Source organism: Eptesicus fuscus, chromosome 4, assembly GCF_027574615.1.
Source record: "Eptesicus fuscus isolate TK198812 chromosome 4, DD_ASM_mEF_20220401, whole genome shotgun sequence".
NCBI lineage: Eukaryota > Metazoa > Chordata > Mammalia > Chiroptera > Vespertilionidae > Eptesicus > Eptesicus fuscus.
In genome coordinates this window covers 45,285,689-45,313,062 of record NC_072476.1, presented here as the reverse complement: position 1 = coordinate 45,313,062, position 27,374 = coordinate 45,285,689, and the positions used below count along the sequence as shown (strand labels likewise).

At 38.0% G+C, this 27,374-nt stretch overlaps 1 protein-coding gene across 2 annotated transcripts in view; it reads right to left on the bottom strand.

The window, feature by feature from the left end:
- Positions 1 to 25,551, bottom strand: part of PGGT1B (protein geranylgeranyltransferase type I subunit beta) — a 47,939-nt gene extending 22,388 nt beyond the window's left edge. Inside the window, exons 1-5 of one of the 2 annotated variants that reach the window (XM_054714994.1) lie at positions 25,377 to 25,551; positions 16,392 to 16,510; positions 9,953 to 10,020; positions 7,534 to 7,685; positions 5,909 to 6,041 (exon numbers count right to left, since the gene is read on the bottom strand). In XM_054714994.1, coding sequence (XP_054570969.1) covers positions 5,909 to 6,041; positions 7,534 to 7,685; positions 9,953 to 10,020; positions 16,392 to 16,510; positions 25,377 to 25,516 — 612 coding nt within the window. In that variant the 5' untranslated portion in view covers positions 25,517 to 25,551. The remainder of the gene's footprint in view (positions 1 to 5,908; positions 6,042 to 7,533; positions 7,686 to 9,952; positions 10,021 to 16,391; positions 16,511 to 25,376) is intronic. The other variant, XM_008144463.3, reaches the window with a different exon arrangement.
- Positions 25,552 to 27,374: the final 1,823 nt, after the last annotated feature.

Below are 27,374 nucleotides of genomic sequence, written 5' to 3'. Positions count from 1 at the left end.
TTGTCATGCTATTTTTTTGTCTCCTTTATATCTTCCAAAATATGCATTCTTTCCCACAAAGAATAGATGTAGGCATTTTCAAGTACTTGCTTTTGTCTTACTAACAACACTAAATTACTAAATGCATACATTAGGCACATTCTGAAAATAGATTATTCAAAGATGGCACCCACATATAAAATTTCTACTCAATAAAAAGACCCAACTCTTATTCCTCTCCCACTTGCAAGAATATACGAGTTTAAGAAAAATGTAGCCGAAACTGGTTTGGCTCAGTGGATAGAGAGTCGGCCTTCGGACTGAAGGGTCCCAGGTTCGATTCCGGTCAAGGGCATGTACCTTGGTTGCGGGCACATCCCCTGTGGGGGGTGTGCAGGAGGCGGCTGGATCAATGTTTCTCTATCATCAATGTTTCTAGCTCTCTATCCCTCTCCCTTCCTCTCTGTAAAAAAAAATCAATAAAACATATATTAAAAAAAAAAAAGAAAAAGAAAAATGTAAAGATTTTATACTAAAAAATCATTATAAACACAAAATAAAACTATTTTGAGGCTTTTAGATAGCTTAGGATAATGATGCCTGCCTAAAATTTAATCTCCCTATATCCTACAAAATCAAAACAATACAACTATAGAAAAACAAAACCTTAGCAAAGCTAAGTTTTTGTTTTGAAGACATGTTCAAGCTTTAAATTACCTATCTATAGAAAAAGAAACATCAAATCCTAGCAAGTCATCTCTCCCACTCCTGACACTTTTGCAGAGAGCAAGGGCAATCTGAAAAATAGTGAGGAAGTGAGAGGAGGGGAGATAGTGGCAAGTCTGAGACTGATCGAAACTCACTACCTGAAAGAGAGTCTACCCTAAGTGCAAAATACAGGCAGTCCTGGCTTTGCACAGTTCCAATATGCACAAACTCAAGGTTCCATGGCTTAAATAACACAATATGACTCAAATTCCAGTAACCACTTATACATTAACTACGAGCAATTGCATAAAATACAAACTTGCTGCTAGTTCCTCAGTCCACAAATCACTACATAAATAATAGATATGCATCATGACAAGTGACCAATCACATTACCCTTTTCAAAATCTGTTAGTAATTTGTCATTGCACATGTTATTCAGTTCATGCAGATACAGCAAGTGTCTCTTAGTGATAAATCCACATGACAATTTATAAAAAGAGGTATGATAGTGTTCACCAAAGATGAAAGTAAAGAAATGAAAAGCATAAACACTGGAAGTGAAACTGAGATCAAACATAGAGTATAGAAGAAACAGCTGATCATGGGAATGCTGACAGTGCTACAGTCAGAAGAACTAAGTAAAGGCAAAATATCTACATGGATGAACAAAGCAGTTGTGTTGAAAAGAATGAAGATATTCTAGAAAAGTGATGCTGGCAAGAAACTTCACATAGAAGGAACTCTGAGAGGTACACAGAGATTCACTGCATATAATGAAAATGCAAGAGATAAAATGTTGGAAGTTGATACAAACTTATAAAGAAGTATGATCATTTACCAAGACAGAAAAGATGCTTGCTCCACACTGTAACTTATATAAGAAGCAAAACACTGTCCAAACTATTCTTGATAAATTTTTTACCAAGAAAAAACACTTTAATTCTCAATCTTGCTAATATTTTAAATTACAGTGTAGTAAATAAATATTGGCTTTACCATTAAAAAATTCTCTATACATTTATAACTGACAGGAGTTTTTAATGTTTTGAAAAAAATTGCAAAGGTCACAGAACAATTGTAATTTCCCCCCATAAATGATTAAGGCCACTTGGTATCACCCTGGCCTGTTGCTCAGTGGTTAGAACGTTAGCCTATGGACTGAAGGGTCACAGGTTCGATTCCAGTCAAGGGCACATATATGGGTAGCAGGTTTGATCCCTGGCCCGTTAGGGTGCATTCGGGAGCCAACCAATCCATGTGTCTCTCTCACATCGATGTTTCTCTCTCTCTTTCTCTCCCCTTCCCTTGCATTCTCTTTAAAACTCAATTGGAAAAATATCCTTGGGTAAGGATTAACAACAACAAAAAAGATCACTTTGTATCATTTTAGTTTGCATGATCATCATTTACAGTCTGGCACTACCATGCAAAGCAAGAACTGCCTGAACTAAAAGAGTTCTGGTAAAACTGAGCATTAACTTTAGGGAAGGGAGTTAAGAGTGTGCAAGTCAAGGCGGCAGTGTGCAAAGGAAAACTCAAAAGAGCAAAATTTAGAGACCTGGAAAACAAAAAAAAACCTATTTTCCACCAGAAAATCATAGAACTCACAATCCTTTCCTTATCACTAAAAAAGAAAAGAACAGCCAACACTCATAAAAAAAAAAAAAAATCAAACATTGTTTCTTGCATTGAAAAAATGGCAATCAAAGTAGGAATTCTTGAAAGAAAACATAATCCACTAAATGACTAAACAAGGCAAATCTATGCAAAGTAACTAAGCTGAAACACAGTAACTGAAATGAAAACATCTTATATATGAAAATCTGTCTTTCCTTCCCCGCAAAGAGTGATAAAGTGGAAAACTCTTACAGCACCCCAAACTCAATTACATATCTTCAAACAAGCATTTGAGAATGTGAAGAGAAAAATTTAAATAAAAACCAGAAAAGGATAATCAGTAAAAAGAAATAAAAAGTTAAATGATTTCAGGAGAGGGAAGAAAAAGACAAAATAAATTGAGAAATGAAGACTAAATTACAGGATGCCTAAAGAATAATAGTCTCAAATGAAAAGACAATAAGGGACATTAAAGAAAGACTGAAAAATAGCCAAGCGAATAAAAATGAGATAAAGAAGTAAAAAGGGCCAATGAGAAAGTGGCTGAAATGAAAGATAAGCAATGAAAAAAACATACACAAATTTGAAATCCCTAAAGAAAAAGCAAATAATGGACTAGAAATAGAGGTCACCAAACCAGGATTGCAGGCTAAATTTGGCCTGTGGTTCTGTTTTATATAGTCCTGAAGTTAAGAAAATGGTCAATCTTATTCATACTATATAATAAAAGGCTAATATGCAAATTGACCGAATGGCTGGTTGCTATGACACGCACTGACCACCAGGGGACAGACATGCAGCACAGGAGTTACCCCATGGTGGTCAGTGTGCTCCCACAGGGGGAGCACCACTCAGCTAGAAGCCAGGCTCATGGCTGGTGAGCGCAGCGGTGGTGGAGGGAGTCTCTCCCGCATCTGCAGCAGCACTGTCAATAGGACAGCCCTGGAGGGCTCCTGCTGAGGGGACCCCCCCACCCCATGCACAAATTTCATGCACCAGGTCTCTAGTAATAAAAGCAAATTAAAAAAAAACCCCGCTGGTAAAAATCAAAGTAAGATAACACATTTCATTGGTGAGGCTGTATGGAAACAGGTACTGTCATACAGTGATGGAAATAAAGTAGTCTGTACTTTTGGTAAAGAAAATGGGGAATATCTAATAATATTACATATGCATTTATCTTTTGATCAAGCAATTCCACTACTAGGAATTTACCTTAGAGGTATATCTTGAACAATATGTAAACATATATGCAGAAAATCATATTAATTTCAACATTGTTTGTATTTGGAAAATATGTATTCTACACATAGAATAGCTGAAAGAAACAATGGCATACCATTGTACACAATGGAATACCATTATTATACCTAAAAAAAGAATGCAGACAATCTCTATGACCTGATATGGAATGATTTTCAAGCTATGTTAAGTTAAAAAAGCAAACTGCAATAAAGTATTTACGGTATGGTACCTTTGAGTAAGAAACTGAAAGAGAGATAAAAATATACATATATGCTCATCAAAAAGAATTACAGGAAAGACAAATAAAAAATCAGAAGAATGGTTACCTACAGAGCGAATGAGAATAAGGTGATAAACATTGTGGTTAAAAATGGGAGTGGATGATGAAAAGGACAGGAGGCCTCCATGAGTTACAATCTCTGAATATACGTTTTTGTATAGTTCTGACTTTCAGAACTAGGTTAATATTTCATTTTTACAAAAATCCTCACCCAAGGATATGTTTTTATTAATCTTTTAGATAGGAAGTGGGGGGAAGAGATGGGGAGAGGGAGAAACATTAATGTGAGAAACAGCTATCAGTTGCCTCCCATACACGTCCCAATCGAGGATTGCACCCTCAACCTAGGTAAGTGCTCTGACCAGGAATCAAACCTGCAACCTTTGGTATATGGGAAGATGTTCCAACCAACTGAGCCACCTGGCCAGGGGAGGTTAATATTTCACATATTAAACATATAAAGTCAACAAAGAGTGTGTGTATGTGTGTGTAGATGGGGGAGGGGGTATGTCCTAAAAAGGAACCCAAACTGAAACAAACTTGTTTCTCCAATAAATACCAAAAATTAAAGGGGAAAAATAAAAGAAGTAAACTAAGTATTTCTGAAGTATAATAATCTGAATATATACCCTCAGGCTCTAAACCAAAAGACTCATCCTGGATAATGAAGCTCTGTTTTGTCAGTGCCAGAGAAGGGAGTTACAAATGAAAAGAGGAGGATTAAAATGAATCTTGTGATGTTGGATTGAAATCTGAAGTATCAGTATGAACTCCTGGTTTTTAATATATAGATAAACAGATACAGAAATAGAAATAGATGTGTTTAAGGGAGCGTCTGTGTATACATGCATACATATATACATTTCCTACCTCTGCTTGCTGAGAAAGGGGCTAGAAGCAATACTGTCCTAATACCAATGAGCACATTGATATTGGGACAAATCCTGGTTTCTAAACCCCACTCTCCAATAAGAAGAACCAGGGCTCCTTGCAGAAATGACTAAGTCCAGAGCTGAGGCTGGAAAAGAAAAAGATGAACCTAGAAATATCTTGTGTCAGAGAAAGCAAAGAGATACTCAAAGAATGAAGGGATATGTCAAAAAGGCAAAGAGCTTGCTGAAGGGTTTCTCACTGGCCAAATCTGGGACAATCTGAGCATCAAAATATTGGGAAGTAATAAACGTGGGAAGCAGCACTTCCATTTATCCAGTTTTATATGAGAGACTAAAAAGTAGAACAAAAAATAATTCTAGCTGAGATTAAGATTTCCTTATAGCTATCGATAAAAAGATTAAATTGTATTGTGTGAAAGAAAAACATATCTACTTGGTATTCTCCTTAAAATAAACCTTAGATTTTAAAAAATTACTAAGAAACCAAAAACATTGTCAGCCCAGTCAATCTTGTTACACTTGGGTCTTGCAAGTCAAAATGGCTTAAGGAACTCACACCTCACATGCAATACAGGAATCATCTCACCAAGGATGCCATAATTTCCCATTATGCTTGGCCAAGGCTCCTCAGTGGTCCCTGCTAGGATGGACTATTACTATTTGCCTTTGAGATTTTACTATTTTTCCTGCTTCTAAGGCAGACCATTCTCTTTCTGAAAAAGACAATGTTTCTTCAGGTACAATCAGATCACATTTTAATTTTAATGGTCAAGGAGAAAATCTGTCCTTGAAGACTATTTCTATATGACTGGTCTGATATATGACATACCCAAAAAGCAATCTATTACCCTTATTTCCAAATTCTTGCTGGAAGAGATGAGGTATGCAATACACTGTAGCCCCAATATACCAACAATAATAACATTTTAAAAAGTCCATTTAGTCCTGGCCAGTATGGCTCAGTTGGTTGAGTGTCGTCCCATGCATCAATAGGTCCCCAGTTTGATTCCCAGTCAGGCATATGGCTGGGTGGTGGGCTCAATCACCAGCAGGAGGTGTGCAGGAGGCAGCCAACTGATGTTTCTTTCTCATCGATGTTTCTCTTTCTCTCTCTCTATCTCCCTTCCTCTCTCTCTAAAATTAATAAAAACATTTAAAAAGTCAATTTAGCCACATAACTCACCATACTTCTCCTAATATAGTTGATGGCTTTTTTCATATCCATGCCAGACCAATTGTTGAGCATATAGCAAATACAGGAAGCACAGTATATAAATCGCATGTCATTTTCACTGCCTTCAGGTACTGCACAAAAACTGGAAATAATAACAATATGATTTACTATTAACATTGTACAATAAATTTTATTTATTTTTTTGCAGAGGGGTTAGAAACACCTACTTCACATCTTTTTTCACAGAAAAACCTATCACAAATAGGATTTAAAAATCTAAAAACAGATTTAAAAACCACATACTACTTGCATTGTTCAATAAAGAATAGGTCTATTAACTTATTGAATAATATAAAACCATCTCTAAATCATTATTCCAAAGTTCTGATTTCTGGGTAGTTTTACATACTACCACAGTTACTCCTCCCAGATGCCACCAGTCAGAGTAAGTTGCTCTCAGCCAGAAACAGCTATGGCACACTATGGTAGAGAATTAATGGGGGGGGGAAAAAAAAGTAGCAGGTAAAACCTGAAAACTATTGGGTAGTAAGAAATTCCCAAATCCAAGTTTTGCCATGCAGAATTTCTTCTAACTACAGTATATATACTAGCATATAAATAATCAGTAATTAGTTTGTTGATCATGGTATTTGAACTTAATTTTTACCTATTTAATTAGTTTTAAAGAGGTAGTCGCCTGTCTCTTATCTATTCCTTTATTTATAAACTAGAGGCCCAGTGCACGGATTCGTGCACCAGTGGGGTCCCTTGCCCTGACCTGTGGGGATAGGGCTGAAACCAGCTCTCCAACATCCCCCGAGGGATCCTGGATTGCGAGAGGGCGGTTCTCAGGTGATGCACCCCGAAATCAGGCTCCCTCCTCTCTGATTCCGGGTGCATCACTCGAGAACTGCAGCTGCCAAGTCACCACAGCTTGGCAGCTCCTGCACTGAGTGTCTGCCCCCTGGTGGTCATTGCACATCATAGCTACCTGTTGGAAGGTCGAACTGTTGCTTAGGCTTTTATATATATATAGATAAGGATAAGGTAGCAGTAAACAGACTATGCAAAAGTATTGAGAAATTAGCCACATGTATCTGATGAGATAAATGTTTAGTATTATAGTATTTCCAACTAATGTCAGTTTATGTTACATGTTGACATTAATTTCCCCCTCATCAAGAACAGCATTTTAAAAATACTGACAGGAAAATAGAGATAATAGTAGATGGGACAGAGAAATAACAACATAGCAGGAATTGTTTGCAAAGTCTTTTCTTTAGATAGTATAGCTACTGCTTTATCACTTCCTGGGCTTAAAAAAGTTTCACCGTAAAACTCTAGGAAAATTCTTCTTTAGTTAGATACACCACACGAACTATCAAATATTAATGAACTCATTAACTTCTTTTTTTTTAATCCTTTAAAAATGTCAAGAAAACTACCTCCACTAGAATATTCAATGCTCATCCCTTTCTCCTCCTATCACTATGTCTTAAGGAATAAAAGTTCAGACTAATAATAATTTGTGATAAACTATAAAGTTCTAGTATAGTATCACATTCATTTTTAGTTTCAAAAGACTTTTCTTAAAAAAAAAAAAAAAAAAAAAGGTAAGAAAGAATGACCCATACCTTCCATCTTCCAGCTGAAGAGCTCTCAAGCCTGCTAAGCAAGCTTCTTTATTTACTCGGCTTAGATCGTCTCCAAGAATAACTAAGCATGAAAGACCAGTGTAGGTCATTGCTATGTGGCCACTGTCATAAGGATGAGATATTCCAGGATTCTGAATTAAAAATGAATAGGTTAATTAGTAAAATTAAATAAAAACTCATTTCATTAAACAATTTCAGTAAATAGGTAAAATTAAAATGTTGTCTATACTAATTTGTGTAGACATCTGATTGAGAAAAGCAAACATCAATTTTATATATATTCACAGTTTATGAATCCTTTGTTTTTAGATTCCCTGCTAAAAGCAATGGGCACACATGGTTGGAGACACCTTGGCAAATTCATGACTGTGACATAGGCAAGTTGGTGTATGGCCAAAGGCAGAGGAAAAAAGTTGAAGTAGTGCCTCTTATCACATCGTATCATCTTCTACAAAATCACTGCTATTTTTTCCCAAAATTTTGAAGCAGATGATAGCAAAACTAGTAGCATGCCATTTACCTTCAGATTGCAACTGGATATAAACCTTAGCATACTCAGTGTAGCCAGATACTAGCTTGTAACCGTTATATAAGCAAGAAAATAGTTTCTATTTTGTGAAACCTCTTTTGACAAAATGATGTTTGCTATGCTTCCTACTGTAGAAAAATATTGGTATTTTGTGCACAGATGAAACATCTACAAAGCCTGGGCTGGTTCTGCTTCTTTGAAGAAAAATGTTTCTCACTTTGTTAGGACTCACTGCTTTCTACACCTGCATGTGCTGGTACCAAAGCCTACAGCTATAATGCTGAAGATATTTTGCCTATTGCCACAAGGGTCAACAAATTCATCACAACCTAGGTCTTTAATTACTGCCTTAGTAAGAGTTTTTCTTTTATTACTAAAAAGTGAGAACTAAATATAAAATCCTTCTCTACACATACAAGTTCATGGGCTTCTTAGCGAGCAAGTATCCAGCACCTGAGTGCTTTATTTTCATTTTCTCCAAGGAATCAATAATTAATACACACACACAAAATAGTGAGACAAAATTTTTGTGACAACAGGAATCTCAGTGTATATGTATTGTACATTCTTCCAGTAAGTACGGTGGGCATAGTTTTCCCTTAAAGAATTCAGTTCATGCCCTCATTGGTTTGGCTCAGCGGATAGAGTGTCAGCCTGTGGACTAAAAAGTCCTGGGTTCGATTCTGGTCCAGGGCACATGCCTGGATTGTGGGCTCGATCCCCAGTGTGGGGCATGCAGGAGGCAGATCAATTATTCTCTCTCATCATTGATGTTTCTCTCTCTCCCTCTCCCATCCTCTCTGAAATCAATAAAACATATTTATTTTAAAAAAATATATTTTATTGATTTTTTACAGAGAGGAAGGGAGAGGAATAGAGAGTTAGAAACATCGATCAGCTGCCTCCTGCACACCCCCTACTGGGGATGTGCCTGCAACCAAGGTACATGCCCTTGACCAGAATTGAACCTGGGACCCTTCAGTCCATAGGCCGACGCACTATCCACTGAGCCAAACCGGTTAGGGCTCAATAAAATATATTTAAAAAAGAAAAAGAGTTCAGTTCATAATATACATTACTAGAGGCCCAGTGCACGAAATTTGTGCACTTGGTGGTGGGGGGGAAGGGAGTCCCTCAGCACAGCCTATGCCCTCTTGCAGTCTGGGAGCCCTCGGGGGAGGTCTGACTGACGGCTTAGGCCCGTTCCTCCTGTGGGAGCGCACTAACCACCAGGGGCAGCTCCTGCATTGAGCATCTGCCCTCTGTTGGTCAGTGCATGTCATAGCGACAGGTCATTCTGTCGTTCGGTTGATTTACATATTAGCCTTTTATTAAACGGTCCCTAGGCCTGGCCTGTGATTAGGGCCATCTTTCCCAGCTGCTGGCCCCACCCCCCGCCACTACCCACCCCGTTTCCCATTTGCCATCGGGCAATCAGAGCCTGCCGGCTGGGGGGAGAGACCAAGAGGTTGGCAGTTCCCACCCACTTGCCGGCCCCGCCCCCCGCCACGAGTTGCCCTCTGTTTGTGGGGCGACCGGTGGGGTGGGGGCCTTGGCATAGCACCACCCATGTCCCCTGCCACCCACCCCCAGCTCCCCATTTGCCATTGGGTGATGGAAGCCTGCTGGCCAGGGGGAGTGACCAAGAGGTGGTCAGTATGCCTCATGGTGACTGGTTGAGCGGTCGTTCTGATTGTTCCGACTGTTAGGGTCAATTTGCATATTACCCTTTTATTATTTAGGATTAGATAGTTTTCAGCCATATTGAAACTGGGAAGCTTAGTTCTTTCTGTATCCTGGCTTAGTATTCTTTCTCACTAAAATCTCCCCACCACTCCTCTCTTTCCTTCTGACCCAAAGAAAACTGACCTTTGATGGATTGAATGGAATACCCAGGTATGAAGAGCCTCGGAAACCACAGCGATTTAGATTTGACCCTAGAAAATAAAAACTTAGGCTTATTTAAAGTATCCCTTACTTTTGTACAGATGCTAAACCAGTTCAATTACATAATCATTCAGAAAGAGACTATTGTAGTACCAAAACTTTGTCACTACCTCCATTTTCATGCTAGCTAATGCTGAATGCTTACTATGTGCCTGGTCTCTCCTAGGTACTTTATGGAAATTTCCAAACCAGTCAGGTCAAAATAATGATTTTCTACCAGGTACCTTTAGTTTACAACCCAACTCGCTATTACAAAATGCTTTTCTACTTTTCCTATTTGACCATTTTCATGTGATCAACATATTCAATCCTTCATTCTACAGAACTGAAAGCAGAAACCCAGAAGTGACATGTTCAATTTAACTGTTGGTTAGTAACACAAAAGGATCTAGAATCCCAATTTCCCATCCAGTGTCTTTACTTTAACTCATTGCTCTTTACAGAGGAGCAAGCTAAAGATATAAACTGATCTAGTCACAGAAAATATATGTGCTTTGTATTTTATTATTAGACAGATCTCATTCTGAGTTCAATAACCCACTTTTCTTTGAAGTAGATAGAACACTATAAGTTAGCAACTAGTCTCTTTCTACTCATTCAAAATGTTTACTAATACAAATTTTTTTCTATCTAAAATTTTTCATTTTTCAAGGTATCAATGGAATATAACTGGGAACTTAAGAATATAGTTACATTCAGCCGAAACTGGTTTGGCTCAGTGGATAGAGCGTCGGCCTGCGGACTCAAGGGTCCCGGGTTCGATTCCAAGTCAAGGGCATGTACCTTGGTTGTGGGCACATCCCCAGTAGGGGGTGTGCAAGAGGCAGCTGATCGATGTTTCTCTCTCATCGATGTTTCTAACTCTCTATCCCTCTCTCTTCCTCTCTGTAAAAAATCAATAAAATATATTTAAAAAAAAAAAAAAGAATATAGTTACATTCATAAAAAGAGAACTCTTGTGCACTGTCATTGGTGGGAATGTAAAGTGGTATTGCCACTATAGAAAACAGTATGGAGGTTCCTAAAAAAATTTAAAAATATAATTACCATATGATCCAGCAATTCCACTTTTGGGTATAAAGCCAAAGAAAATGACATCATTATCTCAACAAGATATATGTACTCCCATGTTCACTGCAGCATTATTCACAATAACTCATCTAAATATCCATCAACAGATGAATGGATAAAGAAAATGCCACGCACGGATGCAGAGGACTATTATTAAGTCATCAAAAAGAAGGAAATCCTGCCTTTTGTAATAATATGGATGGGCCTTGAGGGCACTGTGCTAAGTGAAACAAGTTAGAGAAAGACAAATACTGTTCTCACTTATATCTATACTAATAAAAAGGTAATATGCTAATTAGACCGGGTCGACCGGCCATCTTCTGGACATCTGACTTCCTTCCGGGCAAAGCCATGGTGGTGGGGGCAGAGGCAGAGGTAGTTAGGGGTGAAATTGGGCTGGCAGGGCGTTAGGTGTGATCAGGCCAGCAGGAGAGGGCAGTTGGGGGACCAGGCCAGCAGGGGAGGGCAGTTGGGGGTATTAGGCAGGCAGGTGAGTGGTTAGGAGCCAGTGGTCCTGGATTGTGAGAGGGATATCTGACTGCCCCCAAGGGGTCCCGGATTGGAGAGGGTACAGGCTGGGCAGAGGGACACCCCCCCTCCCCCCCGGTGCATGAATTTTGTACACCAGGCCTCTAGTGTGAAATATAAAAAAGCTGAAATAGTAGAAATAATAGATAGTGGTTTTCAGGGACTGTGTGTGTGTGTGTGTGTGTGTGTGTGTGTGTGTGCGCGCGCGCGCGCACGGGGGCTGTGAGGTGAGTTAGGGAGAAGTAGGGAGATGTTGGCCAAAGCATACAAACTTATAAGACAAGTTCTAGGGATCTAATATACAGCTTTATGACTATAGTTAACAATACTGTATTGTATGTTTGAAAGTTAAGAGAGAAGGTCTGAAGTGTTATTGTCACACAGACACAAAAAAAGGTAATTATGTGAGGGGATAGAGGTATTAACTAACCTTACGTGGTAATCATTTTGTAACATATACATGCATAAAAATCAGCAGTTGTACCCACATCTCAATAAAACTGGAATAAAGTAAATTGAAAAAATACAAAATTAAAAAATGGTCACACCCACAATAGGAAAGTAATTATAGTTTTGATAGCTATTAGAAAATCAGCATGATACATATATTAGGTAGGAGTGTAGTATCAACAGGGTGGACATGTATAGCTAATAAAAAATCAAGTTGATTTAAAAATAGGCTCTGATCTGAGGAAACCAGCTTCATATCTCTTATGACTGGTACATGACTAATTCATAATAACTGGTTTTTACTCTTCTATTCTTTAAATCAGGTACTATTCTCTACTCAGCTTTATATCCCCTAAAATACATAGAATAGTACCTTATACATTAATTCTTTGAACAATTTAGGAAACCTTACCCACAAATTTAAAACTCTCCACCAAGCATCTTCTCCCATTAAACAACAACAAAAAAAATATTATCTAATGGTGACAATAATTTTGATGAACATGATTCTCTTATCCTTGCTGAAGACTTTTAAATTGGTAAGAACTTAAGACTTGCCATTACAAAAACAACAACAACAACAACAACAACAACAACAAAACACAAAGAAAGACTTGCCATTATATAAGGACCCATAAAAATGCTCATATCTCCTTCAATCCAGTAATGATACATCATGTGCACAGAAACACTTGCTGCAGTATTATAATGGTGAAAATTTAGAATAAATAAATACTCTCAAAAGTTTTACATTTTACTGGTTTTTAACTTTTTGTTTTTTAAAGACTCCAAATGTAGTGTCTTTACAATGCTTGACATATTGTTGGCATTTATTATGAGTTTAATAGTAAAACTTTAAGTTTTTCTCTGAGATATGACCCAATCATCAGGCAGGAGCTAGTTTTGTAGCATAATTGTCTTTCAGGTGCAGGCACACAAATAAAGGGATTGTTTTCCTTACAGTCGATAGCTAGACACTTATATTCTCTATTAATATATCTATAATAACACATCTCTCTACATGCTCACACATAAGCTCACATATACACATTACATTCATGTACATATTCCCATTCTTGCTGCTGCTTCTTTCCATCTACCCAATTTCACTTTCTGAAGTAATCTGGATTGTTATGATATATTGCTATCTAAACTGCTTCCATGTAACAAAATAAACTAATTTGACTTTATGGCTCTACCATGGTGTAGGATCACCAAATCAGTGGTTCTCCATTTTTACTGTGCATCACACAGGGATTGTTGGACAGGTCAAAGATAACAGACTATATATACTCAAAGGAATACTATACTCCTATTAAAGTAATAATTAGGGGGAACTATGTAGCAACATGGAGAAATGTATACTGCCAAGAGAAAATATAAAAATATGTGCATTATGCTTATAATTAAACAAATGGTACTTATCATCAAAGCCCAGAAGAGAATAAACAAAATATACACTGGATGATGGCAAGTTAGGATACTAGGTCCTTTTTTGTTACTAAGCAAATGTTAAGTATAAACTTCCCATTTACTCCAAATTTACAACTGGATGCATAGGGCATAGTTTAAAAATTTTTGGAGATTATTAAATGGCACCATCTAGTGTTCCTATTCAGTAGTAGCAAAGCAAAATGAATGAGGCCTAGCTGCCTAACAGACTCAATTGTATAGTTTCAAAAAAATAGATGCTTCTTAGGTCCTAACCCAAGCCCACATCAAAGCTCTGAGAATTGGGCCTGGACAATCATATAAAAAAAGAAAAAACAATCCCATGACACTATTAATGGTGGTCATGCCACTTAAATATAATTCAAAAGTGATTTGGTCATTTTCCTAACTTTCTAATCCCTATTTTAAAAGTTAGGTTTTTGCACTAAGCAAGCAGAATTCAAGTGAAGAATATGGCAATTTTTATGTGAAATTTGACATTTATATTTTATGACTATGGAAATAATTCTTCATAGGTCTCTAGAAACATGAGGTTTCCTAGTAAAAGGACACACCTTATACCAGTGGTTCTCAACCTTTCTAAATGCTGCGACCCTTTAATACAGTTCCTCATGTTGTGGTGACCCCCAACCATAAAATTATTTTTGTTGCTACTTCATAACTATAATTTTGCTACTCTTAATGAATCATAATGTAAATATTTGTGTTTTCCGATGGTCTTAGGCTCTACAGCAGCGGTTCTCAACCTGTGGGTTGCAACCCACAGGTTGAGAACTGCTAGCAGGGTCACCTAAGACCATCGGAAAACACAGATATTTACATTACGATTCATAACAGTAGCAAAATTACAGTTATGAAGTAGCAATGAAAATAATTTTATGGTTGGGGGTCACCACAACATGAGGAACTGTATTAAAGGGTCGCAGCATTAGAAAGGCTGAGAACCACTGCCTTATACAATCTTTTTCAGGATGTCAAGAGAGACACAGACAAGGCAAATGTAATATTCAGTAGCTTAAAAATGTTTTTGTAAATACCTATTTTCTAAATTTCACAGATTAGTTTTAGAATTGGACCTAGACCAATTAAAGAAAAGGCAGGTGAAAGACTTTCTTTCATAGAAATTAGAGATTTAACAGTGTTTCATCCAACAAAATAGTAAATTGAGAATTTAGAATTACAGTTGGACTGTGAAAAGATTTGTGGTGTGGCCCATCAGACATTATGACTAGGGACAGTTTGGACCATAAACCAACCTCTGTGGGATCTTGGCAACAAACTCTTGATCACAGTGCTTCTAAAAAGGTGCTCTACAATTTTTTAAACTTGCAACATGCTCAAGTTAGTCACAGAAAATTATATTTACATTTTAAGCATATTATTTTAAAAAGGCAACAATCTGCCCTGGCCAGTTTGGCTCAGTAGATAGAGCATCAGCCCTCGGACTGAAGCGTCCTTGGTTGGATTCCAGTCTAGGGCACATACCTCAGTTGCAGGCTCAATTACGTGCGGGAGGCAACCAATTGATGTGTCTTTCTGACATCGATGTTTCTCTCTCTTTGCCTCTACCCCTCCCTTCCACTCTCTTTAAAAATCAATGGGAAAATATCCTCGGGTGAGGATTAAAATATATATATTTTTTATTTTTTATTTTTTATTTTTTTAAATATATATATATTTTAAATAAAAGACAACAATCTGACTGAAAAATCTACTAAAAATAAAATCATTAAGCAATTTACCTTTTAATATTAAACCACCTTATCTACATTCCCAAACACTTAATCGTAATATTTTATGAGATCTATTAATGGACATATACCAGTAATGAAAATAACAAAGGACTAGAAAACAGAAAACTGTATTCTAATTTTGCCTCTAGCCTTAACTGCTTGGGTATAGAGCCATTACATACATTGTGGACAAATGACTAATCTCTCTGGAGCTTAATATCCTCATTTGTAAAACAATGGATTAATATACCTTGCTTTATACTAGCTTAAAATTCTCTAGTTGTGCCCCTGATCAGAAAAAGGAGCACACAATTCCCAGCCTGCTCCCTCGTGTTTTCTAAATACTTGCACAGGTTGATAAGAAGGGTCCCAATCCTCCAATGGTCTGACCACACACAAATTACTAGGATACCACTACAACTCTGGAGTTAAGTGGAAGGTCAGGGTTAATTTTGATTAATTATTCACAATGTACTTGAGTGCCATACATGGCAATATATATATATATATATATATATATATATATATATACTTCAAAGCAGCATTGGGACTCTGAGTCAGAAGCCTGGGATTTCATGCTGGCTCTACTACTTAACATGTATGTGGCCTCTGGGCAGGTCTCTTAACCATTTGTACACCATAAGCATCTATAGACGCAAGCAGTGGACCTTTTTAATTAAATTCAAAATATCTTGACAGTTAACTGGTTAATCACTCTGCCTCTCATTTTCCTCTTATGGGATAGGCAGATCAAATTTAATAAAGTATTTGACAATGCTTTAGAAAATTATAAAATATTAAATAATGTACAGCATTATTTCTGCCAATATCAAATACAAATAATCAACAAACAGTCATCAATGTAGAATTGCACAACACAGGATGGTGCCACAATTGTGAATCTTTTAATCCTAGACAACTCTAAATTATTCTCCCAAAAGAGTAAATATAAGACTTGTTAAGTGTTATACTTGAACAAAATGGAGTGTTACATTACAATAAAAACATAAATGAATAAAATATATTAATAGTTTATGAATAAATATGACGATGTGCTAATCCAAAAACACATGTAATGCCAGGTACAACTAGTCACACTAAAAATAAAATGCTAAAAACTCACTCACTGTCTTCTGTGGGAAGGACCTGCAGGGAGTAAATCCACTCTATTATATCATCTTTGTTCACCACATCTAAGGAATCCAACATATCCAGCCCAGAGAGCGCAAAAAATGCAATTGTCAACCTAAAAGAAAAAAAAAATGTAAGATTCCATCTTTACTAGGGAACCACTGAAGTCTTTCTGAATCAAAAACATAATAAATTCATTCTAATTTTCCAATAATTTAAACAAATCTCCCGTCTTGCAAAAGTAAAAACAAACCCAATATATTCTCATAATTTAGTAATATCAATCAAACCTTTGCTTCAATTTTTAAAAAAGGGATATTTTGGGGTTAAAAACTAATCCCACTCATCTGAATTTATTGAAGCCAGTATATTAGTAACCTGAAGGCTAAAAGTAGACTTAAAAAAGAATTTCCCACACTTGTTCAGTACAAATAAAGTCAAAAGCCTGGAAAAAGATATAAAAATCTCAATTTTCACTAATTTGCCAAAAGTAATTATGCTTATCGCTGCTGCTTAAATCTTAAAAAAAGTTAGAATAAATCAATTTTTATTCAAATTTGTTTACAAATAATGTGACCTCTTAGAAAAAACTTGTAATGAATTTTGGAAAGAACACTTTAAAAAATACAAATGCATTTCAAATTCATTCTCCCAAAGAGATCATTCTTGGAATGAAAAACTATAAAACAGCACTCATTCCAAGATTGTGTACTAAATCAGAAACCTAAACCTTATGCTTTCATATAAAAACACTATCTTAGTGATTGCTTTTCACATAAAGAGCTTCTTATATATAACTAGAGGCCCAGTGCACAGAATTCGTGCACGGAGGGGGGTTGTCCCTCAGCCCAGCCTGTACCCTATCCAATCTGGGAACCCTGGAGGGATGTCTGACTGCCCGTTTAGGCCTGATCCTCCCGGGATCGGGCCTAAACAGGCAGTCGGACATCCCTTTCACAATCCAGGACTGCTGGCTCCCAACTGCTTGCTTGCCTGCCTTCCTGATTGCCCCTAACCGCTTCTGCCTGCCAGCCTGATCACCCCCTAACCACTCTGCTGCCAGCCTGTTTGCCCCCAACTTCCCTCCTCTGCCGGCCTGGTCACCCCTAACTGCCCTCCCGTGCAGGGTTGATCACCTCCAACTGCCCTCCCTTGCAGGCCTGTCCCTCTCAACTGCCCTCCCTTGCAGGCAGGGTGCCTCCCAACTGCCCTCTCCTGCTGGTCATCTTGTGGTGGCCATCTTGTGTCCACATGGGGGCAGGATCTTTGACCACATGGGGGCAGCTATATTGTGTGTTGCAGTGATGATCAATCTGCATATTACTCTTTTATTAGATAGGATAGAGGCCTTGTACAGGGGTGGGGGCCAGCTGGTTTGCCCTGAATGGTGTCTCTGATCAGGGTGGGGTTCCCTTGGGGCGTGGGGCGGCCTGAGCGAGGGGCCTGTGGTGGTTTGCAGGCGGGCCACGTCCCCTGGCAACGAAAGTGGAGGCCCTGGTATCTGGAATTTATTTTCCTTCTACAATTGAAACTTTGTAGCCTGGAGCGGAGCCAAGCCTGGGGCTCCCTCTGCGGCCGGCAGCCATTTCTGTTGGGGTTATAATTGATACTTTGTAGCCTTAAGCAGAGGCCTGGGCCTGGCCAGGGTGTGCAGAAAGCTTTGCTTCCCCTGTTGCCGGGGCAACCCTGGCCTGCTCTCTCAAGCTCCATTCTGCCGCCATTTCTGTTTGAATTTGTTTACCTTCTATAATTGAAACTTTGTAGCTTGAGTGGAGGCTTAGGCCTGGCAAGGGCAGGCGGAAAGCTTGGCTTCCTCTGTTACCTAGGAAACCTTGCTCTCTGTGGCTGTAGCCATCTTGGATGGGTTAATTTGCATACTCGCTCTGATTGGATGGTGGGTGTGGCTTGTGGGTGTGTCAGAGGTATGGTCAATTTGCATATTTGTCTATTATTAGGTAGGACTCCTTTCATGTTGAGATGCATTCTACAATGCTGTTTGATTGAGTATGGCCATTCCCATATTCTAGTAATTTCTATGACTAATATAGATAAATTAATACTTCAAATTATCTGGTCTAAAATCTTATAACAGAGCCACTTGAGTCATTCTGTAACCTTGTTAACAGAGATTCCAAAAGAGAATTAAGCCTTAATGCCTAAGGTACCTATTGTATATAGACTTCTTCCCTGTCTCTAGAATGGTATTATCTAGAATGGTATTACCAACTTGAAGAGAAATGAGAAAATAATCACTTTTCTTTTAGATTGTAATGTTCTCTCTGATTCCTGGTTGAAAAAAGCTGGCATCTATTAGCTAATGGAGGGATAAACCAAAGATGAACTTAATCCCAATCGAAGCTTAAGGGCAAAAACTAACAAAGATATTGGTACACTTAAGAACAATAAATTTTGGGAGACTTACATTATTGAGATTACTGCATATTAGACACTGAGCTAGAAATTTCTCATACACTATCTGAATTTAATTCTAACAACCCACTGCAGATCCACCTTAATTAGGGAGGTGATTTATCTGGTTAAGATCAGGATTAAATAGAGGGGAATGGAACACCTTCATATCGGAAGCTGTAATTTAGAGCTCAGATTTCATAGTCAAATGAGTTAGGTTCAAATTCTAGGTTGGCCAATTTAGAGCCATATATAACCTGGGCAGGTTACCTAACCTTTTCTAAATCTTTCTAAGTCCTTATCTGTAAATTATTGTTACACCTCACATAGTTACTGTGCTTACCTACCCATAAGCAAGCACTCAATAAATGGAAGATACTATTATTGGTATTTCCTCTGTTTCGAAGGGATAGGAGTAGCAATGACTACAATCACAGTCTCCTGTTACAGGTCTTTTCTCCAGATTTGGGTTGGCAACCTTTCTCCCCCAGGGAATAGCTCTTCTCTAAAACAAAATGGTACTATAGACTTGAGGAAAACTTCTACCTATCAGTAGCCAAGTTTGAAAATCACTGCTCTTGGTAATAAGTATATTTCACGAGATAAGGTCTGCCTTATTCCTGGTATGAACTCAAATATCTATTGAATTAACTAACAAATAAAAGACCTGCAATACTACATCTAACCCTCCTGGAGAGCTCTCACAGGGTTTTCAGTTTTACTACAATCCAGAAAGTGAATGATCACAATCAGATAAAATTAAACATCTAATAATTTAGCTTATTAAAGCATTATTATAGAAAAAAGGAAGACAGAAATAAAAATGGAGAACAACACGAGATTGTTGATAACAACCTGTTGAGGCTGAATAAAATAAACATCTTCCAATTAGTAAAAAAATACATACTAAGAAAACATATCGAAAGAGCGATTAAAATATGCTGGTATTCTTTACTAAGTTAAGAACTTGAGAAATAATACAGTCCATCTCTTAAAATTTCTAGCACAAGATAATGAAGTTCAAAGAATTAAAGTAATTTGCTTAAGATTTCCATGCCGGAAAACTAAAACTATTCAGGAATTCTGAGTGGCAGTGTGGTGTTCTCCACAGGGGTGTTTCTCAAATCTGGCTGTACATTACCATCAGTTTAAAAACAAGCAACTAAAACACCACAAACAAACCTAGAGAGGCCTGGGCCCTACTCTATGACAGTAAAACCAGAAATTCTGGGAGAAAATTGGGAACCTGGTATTTAAAACAAAACAAAACAAAAAAACCTTCCCAGGTGAGTCTAATGTGCAGCCAGGCTTTCCCATAGCTGAGGTTCTCCACTGGCAGCAATATTACCCCCCAGGGAACATTCTGAAGATTTTTGGTTCTCACAAATAGGGGAAGATGCTACCGGCATCCAGTCGGTAAAGGCCAAGGATTCTGTTAAATGTCCTATGGTTTACAGGTCAACCTCATTAAATAAATATCTGATGTTTCATAAATACTTAGAGTTTCATTAAAGATATATTAGTAACTCATCTTCTTTTCTGATAAATATTCTTACCTTTGAATATATCGCCAATAGCTTATCCATTTTTACGAATATTTGGTTATTTCTAATAAAGTTGGTGTCAACATTCCTGTATAATTCTTTATATAGATATGTTTTATTTACCGTTGTCAAAAAGTGAGTGCATAATCTGAGTTGTTGAGTACTTGAATGTTTAAATTTACAAAGATTAGTACACTGTGGTCTAAAGTGAATATACCATCATGGATGTTGTGGTTCAGTTGTTTGGGTGCGATCCCATGTACAGAAGGGTTGCCAGGTGAATTGCTTGGCGTGTCCCTGGGTTGTGGGCTAGCTTCCCAGAATGGGGTGTGCAGGAAATGGCTGGTCTATGTTGCACTCTTGCATTGTGTTTCTCTCCCTCACCCTTCTCCTCTCTCCAAAAATAAATAAAATTGCCTGTCTGGCATGCCTCAGTTATTGAGCTTTGACCTATGAACCAGGTGGTCATGAGTCGATTCCAGGTCAGGGTACATTCCGGAGTTGCCGGCTCAAACCCCACTGTGGAGTGTGCAAGAGGCAGCCAGTCAATGACTCTCTCTCATCATTGTTGCTTCTATCTCTGCCTTCCTTTCTGAAGTCAATAAATATATATTTTAAAAATCAATAAACTATTTCTTACAATTAAAAAAAAAAGAAAAAAAAGAAATATCTGGTGGAGACCTGGCTGGTGTGGCTCAGTTGGTAGGAGTGTCATCCAGTACACTGAAAGGTCTTGGGCCTCGGGTTCCATTCCTGGTCAGAGCACAAACCTAGATCGCAGGTTTGGTCCCTAGTCCTCAGTCAGGCACCTTTAGGAATATTTCTCTTTCACACCCACATCTGTCTGTTGGTCTGTCTGTCTCCCCTCCCCTCTCCTTCCCTTTCCCCTCTCTTTAAAAATCAATGAGCATGTCCTCACATGAGGATTAAAAACAAACAAACAAACAAATAAATATTTGGTCAAAAATGTCAACAGTGCTGACGTTGAGAAACCCTGTTTAAAGTCATACTGTTATCTGTTTATAAGTGTTACCCGAATGATGTTTTTCATTTTACTTGCTCCTGGATATGAAGACAAATACCAGAAATCAGTCATCTGGTGGTAGCCTATTTTAAAATCTTGCATACTTAATTATTAAAGGCTTCTAAATGTCCAGCATTTTCAATTCATAGCAGTTGCGACTATGGTTTATAGAATTAACAGCTACAGAGCAAAGCTTATGTTTGTAAAATGAAGTGCTCAGCAGTGGCTGGCAGACAGGACCAAGAAGTCATCTGGGCCTTCCCCTGAGAGAGATTAGGGAAGTATTCCTTTTCTGACCATGCCAGGGTTCCCAAGTAGTCCTAAAACTCTGAGAGGAAGAAAATGAAACAGGTCACAGGAAATAGAAAGGAATTTTAGGGCTGTGGGCCTCTGGGAGAAATAATGTAGGATTTTATGTTGACCAGATGACTGCTACTTGGAGTATAGATTGCTGTGCAACTTGCCTTGTTGCAGGTATACAGAGAGGTAATCTTGTCATGTGAGTACCTAAAATCAGGCCAATGAGGTTATTTTTATTTTATTATTTCTTTGGAGGATTTTTCTCTATTCTTTCTTTCCCCTAAAATTGAACTCTGAGTATGTAGTCTGAAAAACCAAAGTAAGCCAAGTCTTTCTGCCTCTTCTACACTGAACAATACATATAAAAGGTATATCTTACATGAATGAAAAAGTAACATTTTTTTGTCCCTACATCAAATCGCTTCACCAGTGGAGCATAAATGACGTCTCCAAAAGATCTCAATTTTCAGGCTTAAGAACAAAGCTCACAATCCAAGATTTAATATCCATTTGAGTTGACTAGTAACTACTTTTCAGAAGCTAATATAAAAGAAAAACCTCAGGTGAAACAACAAACAATGTACATTTGAATTTTCATAGAGCAATTGTTATTGGAAAAGTAAAAATTATTTAGTCTTATTTGTTAGACTAAAGGAAACAGGGAAATGAAACAATTCTGCCAAAATGGTGGGTCAGAAAATAAGAATCTAAATGTCTAGGTCCAATATTAGCCTTCTTTAGAGTCAACTATTTCATATCTATCAGTAAAAAGGAATGAACACAGGAACACCTGAATCATTGGTTTACTACCATATCCCCATACCCAGGCACACACAGGCACTCAATAAATGTCTGTGGAATTGAACTGCAGTACTGGATAAGAATAACGTCTTTGTCAACACACAGTTTTATCTTAAAACTCTAGTATCAGTAGAAATTTTGTGACCAATTACCTTTGCTTAAAAGGTTGGAGCTTCTTCACAAGTATCTTTTAAAAATATATATATTTTATTGATTTTTTTTTTACAGAGAGGAAGGGGAAGGGATAGAGAGTTAGAAACATTGATCAGCTGCCTCCTGCACACACCCCACTGGGGATGTGCCCGCAACTAAGGTACATGCCCTTGACTGGAATCGAACCTGGGACCCTTCAGTCCACAGGCCGATGCTCTATCCACTGAGCCAAACCGGTCAGGGCTTCACAAGTATCTTAAAGTCAATATGAATCATATACACCACAAAAGGACTTAATGCTAAACTAAGAAAAGACTGTATATCAGGAAACAGAAAAACTGAAAACTTTAAAAAAAATCACTACAAAAACTGATATGTACAGATTATGTTTTAAAAAATATATATTTTTATTGATTTTTAGAGAGAGAGAAAGTGAGGGGGAGAGAGAAACACTGGCTGCCTCAAACCAGCAATGTTTCAGTGTACCAGACACCCAATCAACTGAGCCACACCTGCCAGGGTTGTACAGATTATCTTAAATGTATTATTAATTGAGCCATAAGAAACGAAAAATGATTTTTAAACATTCTACTCAAGTGACAAACCCAAGGCATAAAATATATATAATTAATATCTCTTAACTAATGTAATGTACCGTGATATTATATATCTATTATCTAATATGTAATGCCTGGTGTAGATCCTAAGATTATACTAATGTTATTAAATCAAGTATTAAATTGGCTGTTTAACCAAACATTTTTTATTGTCTTACTTATATTGTGACCAGGATTACACAATTTACTGTCAATATGCATTAGTCTATGTGGTTTTGTCCATGCTGAAATTTTAAAGGGTAAACCAATCAAACACACCTTCATTTTGAAAACACAACCACAGACCTATAATAATAGCTACAAAGTTCAACAGTCAAAATAGGAAGATTTTTTTTATCAATTGCTATGAATTCACATAAAATTAATCCCAATAAGATATAAATGTGTTTATCAAAATATTTCTTAACATCCTATACCATACAATTTTGGAACTCTTTTAAAAAAATTAAATTTATTGAGGTAACATTGGTTAATGATATTATATAAATGAAAATCTTAAGTCTAGGCATGGGCTCTGCTAGTCAATCAATACTGATGGATAGAGAAAGGAATAAAAATAATGCTTTACTCTTTTTGAACAAGAATCCATTCATCTTCCAGGGCTCAGCTCACATTATTCAATAAATATTTACTTAATGCTTCTCGTGTGCCCAAAACTGCTCAATGTCCCAGTACAATGCTGTCCAATAAGATTTTCTGAGATGACAGAAGTATTGAAATAGGAGCAAAAAGCCATTGCCAATGTGGTGACTGAGCATTTGAACTATAGTGGCTACTGCAAACAGAACTGAATTTTAAATTTAATTTAATTTTAATTAATTCAAATTTAAATAGTCAAATGTGGCTAATGGCCACCATATTGAACAGGGCAACCCTAGTGTTAAAGAAATAAACAAGATAGACAAAGACCCTGCCTTCATGAAGTTTACAATCCAGTATGAAAAAATATATTAAGCTACTAAGCCAATAAATATATAATTTTGGGTGGTGATTGGAAGTGGTGTCTTTTGGAAAGGGTGACTAGAGAAGGCATCTGGATTAGGTACCTGCCCTCCCAATTAGCTCCCATGAATCCTACCTACACTAATAGCCTAGAACTCTACTCAAACTGCTTGCTTATCTTGGTCAGCTGTATTCCAGCAACTAACATAAATGTTTCCCGACCAGAATGCAGAAGTAATCTATAAAACTTCCAAAACTGACCCAGTCAGACAGTGTGCATTAAAGACCCAGAGTTCAGAAAATGTGGAGCGAGATCAGAGCAAAAACAATCTGCTCTTCCCATCCGGTCTCATGCAGCTTTGGGGCCGCACTTCAAAACAGCAATGCAGAGCAAAGACTGCCTCCTCCTCCCGTTCTTCTCCTCCCCAGACTTTTTCTCTGAATGACTAATTCATAGCTTCTCAGCCTCTGCCAGATCACACTTATTGCAAATATACTTTTCCAGGCTGCTTCAAGCAACACTGCACCTCCTTCGCCAATCTTCTCCTGTCATTAGATTTACAGTTCCTGGAAAGTTAATTTCTACTCAAACCTGAGAGGATCTCTGCTGCTCCTACACATCAAACACAAGACAGTCATTCAGTTATGAGTTAGAGTCCAATACATGGTAAACGATGGAAACAGACTTTTCGTGATGAACACCCAACAGCGTATACAGATATCGAATTATAATGCTTAACACCTGAAATGTGTATAATGTTATTAACCAATGCTACCTCGGCTAAAAAAAAAAAGAGCCAATGAATTAGGAAAGGGAAACACAGGAGAGGCTGTTTATCTAAAATATAATGACAAACGCTTTGTCTTTTTCCTTTTATACTCGAAAAGTACTGAGGCCGGGAAGACGGAGTAAAAAAGCTCAGCGCTGACAGGGTAAATGGTCGGGAAGTGAAAAAGGCGGAAACTGGAGATTGCCAAAGCCCTAGACGTACAGCTCCCCCAAACCCTCTCGCCGAAGCTCGGAGGAAAGAGAGTGATCGCAGGCCCAGCGGAGAGGGGAGGCGCCGGGCAGGGCCAGGTGGGCGGCGGCGCAGCCCCCCTCCGGCGCCTAGTTAGCCGGCTGGCTCCGCGGCGCGGTTCCGCCGGGGCCCGGACGCCGGGCCGGCCCTGTGGACGGTGGCCGCCAGTTACCTGCTGGTCTCCAGCGAAGAGTAGCGCTCCGGCAAAACCTGGAGGCAGCGCTGGAAGAACCGCACGTGCCGGTCCCGCAGGAAATCCAGCCGCTCTCCTTCGCAGTCCCCCGCCAGCTGCCCGTCCTCCGTGGCCGCCATGCTGCTGCGGAAGCGACGCCTGCCGTGACCCGGAAGCAATTGGCGAGCGGCGCGAAGGAATCCCGAGGAGCTTGACAGGCTGGCTTTACTGAAGAGACCGTCACTGGGAAATCGGGCGCCGCACTTGATCGCCGGGTTTCTTCCTAGGTAGAGCACGACCCAACCTTTCCTACTCTAAACCCCAGAGCTTCGGAAACACCGCGCAAGCCGTCAAGTTCGGCCCACAAATCTCTCCAGTACTTGGATCCTCCTCCGGTATCTGGGAGGAAGCGCAATGTCAATGGTTTCCAGTGTGCTTTGAGGAAATCAGGCCCTAAGGTCATGGGATGGTATAGATGAAAACAGGAATGGCTCGGTACAAATTTTCCAACAGACTCATTTTGCTGGGAAGGCCACAGTTTTAAGCTGAATGGATATGTTAACTAAACCTACAGTTCAATCTATGGACAGAAACAAATGTTTATTAAGTGATTACTGACACTACAAAAGTTGAGTTGTTCCCAGTTCTCGAGAATACCAGAAATCACGTTTAAATATATCTAAATGCAATATGCACGCACAACATATATTCACACACGTGACTGCTTGCATTTTTCTTTTACAACTTTTAAGATTTTACTCTTTGCTTGAATCAATGTTTTGACTTCAGCATCACTGTTTTATCAATTTGCAACAGCAAGTAAGCTCCACCTATTCTCCAACTACCCATATACTAAAAAATGAAATCACATGCTCCTTTTTTTTTCAAAAAGAGGGATTTAAGTTGCTTCAGCATTTCCCTTTAAAACTTCATAATGAAATATTGAGAGAAAAAGAAACGCACCCTACGATCAGGCCTGAACTAGATTGTTTTGTTTTGTTTTATAATCAATTGAGCTTATAGAAGTTTGGGTATAATTTTAATTAATAGCTTTGTTAGAAAATTTATTTCTTAAAAAGTGTATCATGTGGGCTGGAGTTATCTCATACTTATTCACCAATCCAAAGTGCCCTGCACAATTTTAGGTATACTTACAGATTTCCTGAATGTCAACAAATACAGCAGTAACAAATGGCTGGGTATAAGCAGAGGGCTGTCCTTGGTGCTTCTCTACAACTATGGAGTCCATAATCCTTGCCCTATCTAGAGAGGTATGCCCTATCTAGAGAGTTTTCACTACATTATTACAATTACGCTCTCTCTCACTTACACACACACACACACACACACACACACACACATCAAATATCTGAAGATGTTCAAAGTGGAGTCATATAAAATATATTTAACTTACTAGAATCAACTATGCATACTCTATAAATGCTTTGAAAGACAATCTTCAACCTGGCCCTTAAAAGGAAGCCAAATATTTCATCTGATTCTCAGCTCAAGAACCAGCAATCTGATCCAAATCAGGAGGAAATATTTCTATGATGGGCTCAGTGAGAAGTAATATTATGTACTTCTAGGTAAAGAAAAGGCTTTTCATGGGTGATTTTGATCATACAAGGTTTCTGACATATCCATGACAGAATCTAACCCCTACTTAAAATGCCACTCAACATTATTAGCTATGTTTTGTTTTGTTTTATAATCAATTGAGCTAATAGAAATTTGGGTATAATTTTAATTGCTTTGTTAGAAAATTAAAGAAGTATAAATAGCTCAAGTCTTTAAAGTATGAGAATGATGGAGCATCCTCATTATAATTGAATCTTATTTAGCCATTAAGTGATGTCTAAATTATGTAGAAAGATAGAAAAATATGTGTAAAGTGCTTACAGTATAGTAACTAACTTACTCTATGACTATAGCTATTTAAAAATATGTAGGTATACTTTTGGAAAAAGTTACCCCGGGGGTGGTTGAATTGGTGCT